We start from the raw sequence: 6,000 nt of genomic DNA, 5'->3' as shown, positions 1-6,000 counted from the left end.
CTACAAAGTTTAATAATCAAGGACGAGGATGGAGGAAATCTGTCTTCGTGTCTCCATCTGCCTTTGTAAAGCACCCTGAAGACATGTTGCCTGTCTCCTTGCTTTTAGACATACCAGCCTGGCAAGAATCAGAATTTTAGAACATCAGAGCTGACGGGCACCTCGGGGATGGTCACCTCCATCTCGTCCAGTGAGGGGCCCGGTTCTCCCGAGGGTTTTGTTTTTGCCAGGAGACACAGTTTTCACCGTGCTCCTCCTCTGAGGAGATTCCCCAGCTTGTCAAGGGCTGTGCTGATTAAAACGGCTTCTGCTAGCCCCGGGGGCCTGGCGGATTCCGCCGTTCTCTCAGCCTCAGGGAGGAGGCTTCCCCCGCCCCTTCCAGCAGCCGTTGCCCTGTTTGCCCCAAGGGAGATCTGGGTTCAGCCCACGTACCCTGCGGAGCTTTGGGGGCGGCTAGGCCGGGCGGAGATGGACGTGGGAGGGCGCCTTGAAATGTAGGTTAGTGCCCGAGGCCCTGCACTGTTTCTGGCTTAGGTTTCCTGATCAGACCGAGCCCCAGCCCTCTTCCTTCCTGCCGGAGCTCCCGCGGCAACTCCAACGCAAGGGGTCCTGGTTTCCTGTTGCACTGACAGCTCTCTGCCCTCCTCCCCTCACATAGCGGCAGGGCTTCTGGGCCCTAGTGTGGGAGGGATGGGTACCCAGGGTCTGCGGTCGAGACAAAGCCTCTGGAGGGCCCGGGAGCAGGAGCTGAGCCTATGCCTCGCCGAGTGCGATCCCTAAAGGACCCCCCGGGGAGAGGCCAGGAGGGCAAAGACGGATGGAGGGAGGGATGCAGGGATTCTGTTTCCATAACCACCTGTCTGGGAGATGGGGGAGAAGACCCTCACAACCGGAAAGCCCTCGGCCCCGAACCCGCGGATCTTTTCCCGGGAGTTAAAGCCCTGTCCCCCTCCGCCTCGGCCTGGGCATTCCCCACCTGCCCGCCTCGGTACAGTTTCGTCTCACCTCCCGCCCATCGCCCTACCCCACCCCTTGGTCCTGCCCCTCGCCGGCCTGGCCGCTCCCACCTTCCCATGAGCCCGCTCTCACGTTCGTTTTACGACAGCGTGAACACTTTTCCATCAGTGTCGGGACTACTCTAGTAGCGTAACTAGTCCGCCTTCCCACCTCGCTTTCCGGTAGTGCGGTCGTGCTGCCCTCGCTTTTCGGCAGTGTGGCCGGATCCTCCCCTGCCCACCCCCCCCCCCCACCCCAGCCCTGAGATCACTTTCCGGCAGTGTGGCGGATCCCCGCCGTCTGATGCTCACCCGGGCCTTGGGCTGCGGGGAGGTGGAGGGTTCGAGTCCCGCCTGAGGGATGAGCCTGTTCGACCTTTTCCGGGGCTTCTTCGGATTCCCGGGGCCTCAGAGGTGAGAGTGAGGTCCGGACGGGTAAAGGAGGAGGGGAGGGCCTTCCAACTGGGGCCTCGGCCCCCGACACCTCTTTCCATCTCCCTCCGACTATACGGTACACCCGGCCAAACCATCCCAACAGGTGGCGAGGGGGAGGGGGACCGGGGTGGGGTAGGGTGGGGGTGGACGGGAGAAGGGGGGTGTGTGTGTCTAGGTGTCAACAATCTTGGGCTCTCATGTTCACACACACATACTCTCTCTTCCTCCCCCCACCCCCCTCAGGGTCAGGAGGTCACCCGAAACGGGCTTGTCCAGCCTGGGCTGATGCAACCGGGGGGCGGGGCAGAGTTGGGGGGCGGGGGGCGGGCCGAGGGGAGCGCGCAGCTGCACACTCTGTGAAAACACAAATGCAGGAAGAGCACTGCCCCGCCCCGCCGTGCCCAGCCTTGACCCCAGCCGTCTGCTGGCTTTAGTTGCCTTTCGGTGTCCGACGTCTTTGTGGTTCTTTCTCCACCCCCAGACCCAGGGATCCTTTCTTTGGAGGAATGACCAGAGAAGAGGAAGATGAAGATGAGGAGGAAGAAGAAGGAGGAGGAGGCTCCTGGGGCTCCAGGTTTGGAGGTCCCAGGTCCCCCGAGGACTTCACTTTTGGCTTTAGTTTTGGCCCCGGAGATGAGATGCGTTTCCACGATAACTTTGGCTTTGACGAACTGATTCGGGATTTCAACCGTATTTTCGGAGACATGGGCGCCTGGACCCTGCCCTCCCGTCCCCCTGGTGGGTGTGGCCCCTCCGCGCCGCCGGGGATAGCTTGGCCTCCAGTACTCAGAGAAAGTTACGGGGCGAGAAGAAGGCTGTGAGGGGACTAGCGGAGGAAGCACGTTGGGGGGGGGGGGGAACGCGAGCCTTTCCCCCTCCCCCCCTGACTTTCCATTCCCCTTTCGCAGAGCTCCCGGGCCCGGAGCCAGAGACCCCAAATGAGAGGCGGAGGGAGGGGGAGACCATCCGGGATTCGATGCTCAAGTACCCAGATAGTCACCAGGCTAGGATTTTCAGCCGGGACTCGGAGAGTGACCGGGAACACTCATCTCCCAAAGTGGTCCCAGACTGGGACTCCCGGAGGCCTTTCCGTGGGGTGAGTCCCGCTCCCCTTGAACACCCAGGAAACCCCTGTCCAAGGGACTCGGGACATATTCCGTGGGATGTGATTCCGCAGTCTCGGGGAGCTCGTAGTCTAGAGGAGGACACAGAGCACACACCTTCCAGGACCGGTAGTCCAACCTGCCCGCACTGATAACATTAGTGCATTAGTCCTGGGGTGTCCTGAGGGCAGGGTCGAGGGCAGCAGAGCTTGGCAGGGTGGGGAATGAAGAGCCCTGGAAGGGAGTGGGGCAAGGCTGGTGAGAGACCCCCCAGGTCATCCAGTCTACAAATGGTCTAACCTTTACAGATAAAGAAGCGAGCCTCTGGATTTGTCCGAGGTCCCAGAGTTCCCAGCAGGGCCAGAATCCAAACATAGGTCCCCTGATTTCAAATCGTTGTCCTTGTTACTATAGGACAGTGAACCCCGAGGGAGAGAGGGTAGTTCACTGAGGTGGGGCAGGGCCGATGATGGAGTTGGGGAGGGGATGGGTTACCTCTCTTCCGAAGGGCCTCTTTCATCGGCTGTGGTTCCTTTTGCAGTTTGATGACGTGTGGCCAGTGACCCCTGATGCTGCAGCCAGAGAGGACAAGGGTAGGTCCGAGGGAAGAGATAGGGTCCTAAGGGGTCCCTGATCACCTTCTCTGAGTTTTTACACACACCCTTGCACTCAAGTTCATTACTTCTTGAACATCTCCAGCTTGCTTCCAGACCCCACCCTCACTTTTTTTTTTTAATGCCTCATCTCTCCCCTCCAAACCAGATCTTGATTCCCAGGTCTCAGAGGAGGGCCTGGGTCAAGTCCTACAGCCACAGCCTAAGTCGTACTTCAGAAGCGTCTCGGTTACCAAAATAACTGGACCAGATGGGGTGAGTTAGATGCGGTGGATTCGGGGTGGGGGAATCATGAAGGGCTAGGGTCCCGGGAAAATGTCATTTGTTCTGATCCTGAAAGAGTGAGGTGACTGTTTCCACAGACGGTAGAGGAGCGGCGCACCGTTGTGGATAGTGAGGGCCTCAAAGAAACCACAGTAACTCGTCGAGAAGCAGATGGCAGTTCTAGAGATGGTGAGTGGGGAGGAGAAGCGATGGTGAGGCCATCCCTGAGCTACAGGGGTGAAAGACCCTTGAAGAAGAAGCTGGGTTGAATGGTCTCTCTCCCCCTTTAATTCCCTTCCCTTTTCTCTCCTTAGTTTCAGCCTGCACTAGATCAGACTCTAACCCTGTTGCCTTTTCCCCTCTTGATCTCTCATTTAAATCCATTCAACATGCCTTTATTACTGTGTTAGACTCTGGGGAGGTAAAGACAAAAATAAAACCATTCTGCCCTTAAGGGGGTTACATTCTGATGGGGATGACCACATGTACACAGATAACTAAATAAAAGCACCCAGAGTTATTTTGTCAGAGAGGGGACACAACCAGGCAAGGGGATCAGCCCATGCAAAGGCCTAGAGCTGGGGGATAAAAGGTGTTTTACAGGCAACAGCCGACAGGTCAGTGTGCCTGGAATTCAGGATCCTCAAGCTGACACACTTCTGGTTCATCCCTTCCTACCTGGATGTATCATTCTCCTAGATGTGGGCACTCCACGGCCTCCAGAGTTGGGGGACCGCCCTTCCATCCTGGATTCATTCCTAGGACGATGGTTCCGGTCTTGGTAGCCCAAGTTGACTTCATAGAGGACTCCATCCCTCCCCTCCTTGCCCTACTCATTACCATCTGGGTTCCTGACATCACTAGCCCCCTCAGCTGATCTTCCTGCCACAGTGAGGGTATTGGGATGGAGGGCGAGGAAATGTGACAAGTAAAGAAAAAGGTACCCTCCACTTTTCCCCTCCCCCTTGCTGCCCCTCGAATAAAATCTTTATTTATGCTATTGCCTCAGTCTCTTGGTCTGTCTAACTCCATCTAGGGCCCATCCTGGGCCTTTTGTTTCTGTTTGATCTGCCCCCACCTCCAAATGAATGAGAATCAAATGTAGATATTCTTGTACTTGAATCAAGTATTAATGTTCCTAGTAAGGAACATTCCTCACCAGGAAATAAAGTTACCAGGATCAAAATTTTTAAAAATCACAACAGTCCTAACCCAGTACATTTAGTAAAAAGTAACTGACAGTTACCAAATGCTGTTTCATAGGGCCTGCAGAGAAGGAGACCAGTGACTTGAAGAGACGGTTAAGGGAGGCAGTTTATTCAATCATTTCTGTTTCAAATTTTCACATAGGATCATAGGCTTAGAGGACCCTAGAGGTCGTTAGACCAACATCTTCATTTTATTTCTGTTTATACTCTAAACTTAAATGTTGCATGCACATAGCAGATTGTGAAAAGAAATCTCTGTGAAATCCTAAATCTCCATTTTATACTGCTTGCATTCTTTTTAAAGTACAGAACAAAGTCTAACTGTTTAACTGTCTAACCTCCTGTCCTGTGCACTAGTAAAAGTTTTTAATGGCCCTCTTTTTCTTTTGCATCAATAATGTTAACTTTCTCCTCTTCCCACCCTAATTAACAGGAAGAAAAAAACAACTTTTGAAAGAAATCAGCACAAACAAAATGAGTTCACACGGTGTCTAGGTCCAAAAATATTTATCTATTTCATCACCTTGTATCCAACACTTCTCCATCAGGACACAGATAACATACTTCACCTGTAAGTCCTCTGGAGATATTGCATTGCATGTTCTTGAGTTTTTCAGAGTTCTTTTTCTTTGTAGTATTTCCTCATAAATTGGTTTCCTAGTTCAACTCACTTAACTGCATTGGTTCATATTACTTAGGATTTTATGAATTGACTCTTTTATTCTTTCTTACAATAATATTCCCATAGGTTCACATATAATTTGTTCATCCATTCCACAATTGTTTAGGAGGCAATTTAAGGTACTCCTTTAGACTCTAGTTCTTTGTTTCCTTCCCCTTTTTTACTTTCCCTTGTAAGGTTAGAAGTTTGTTTTGCTTATAGCTATCCTCTCCCAAGTATTCTCCCTTTTTTGTTTTCCTTCTCCCTCCCTTTCCCCCACCCTAGAGATGGCTACCACTAGACACAACTAGGTGTGTGCATGTGTCTGTGTATGTATATACGTAAAATTATTCTATACATCTATTCATCCTTTCTCTGGATGTATACTGTATTTCTTCATATGTTTTTTTTGGTTTTTTGTTTTGTTTTGTTTTTTGGTTTTTTTGGGGGGGGGGGGCAGGGCAATTGGGATTAAGTGACTTGCCCAAGGTCACACAGCTAGTACATGTGACAAGTGTCTGAGGCTGGATTTGAACTCAGGTCCTCCTGACTCCAGGGCCAGTGCTCTACTGACTGTGCCACCTAGCTGCCCCATGTCTTTTATTTTTAATTTGTGTATCTATAATAGTCAAAATGACTTAGTCGCTCAAAGTCTTTCTTAAAACAATATTGTTAAACACTTTCCTATCCCTACTTTTTTCCCTGTTGAATTTGATGTAT

General features: G+C 52.3%; 1 protein-coding gene across 1 annotated transcript; it reads left to right on the top strand.

The window, feature by feature from the left end:
* The first annotated feature begins 1,259 nt into the window (after positions 1-1,259).
* On the top strand, positions 1,260-4,413 carry HAX1 (HCLS1 associated protein X-1). Its single transcript, XM_036753334.1, has 7 exons — positions 1,260-1,409; positions 1,912-2,168; positions 2,339-2,526; positions 3,075-3,126; positions 3,296-3,402; positions 3,510-3,600; positions 4,111-4,413. The coding sequence occupies exons 1-7, from the start codon at positions 1,357-1,359 to the stop codon at positions 4,194-4,196; spliced, it is 834 nt and encodes a 277-aa protein (XP_036609229.1). The 5' UTR covers positions 1,260-1,356; the 3' UTR covers positions 4,197-4,413.
* The last annotated feature ends 1,587 nt before the right edge of the window (positions 4,414-6,000 follow it).

This window comes from Trichosurus vulpecula, chromosome 4 (genome assembly GCF_011100635.1).
Source record: "Trichosurus vulpecula isolate mTriVul1 chromosome 4, mTriVul1.pri, whole genome shotgun sequence".
Taxonomy (NCBI): Eukaryota; Metazoa; Chordata; class Mammalia; order Diprotodontia; family Phalangeridae; genus Trichosurus; species Trichosurus vulpecula.
Note: the sequence above shows the minus strand (reverse complement) of the source record. Positions and strands in the feature narration are given on the sequence as shown.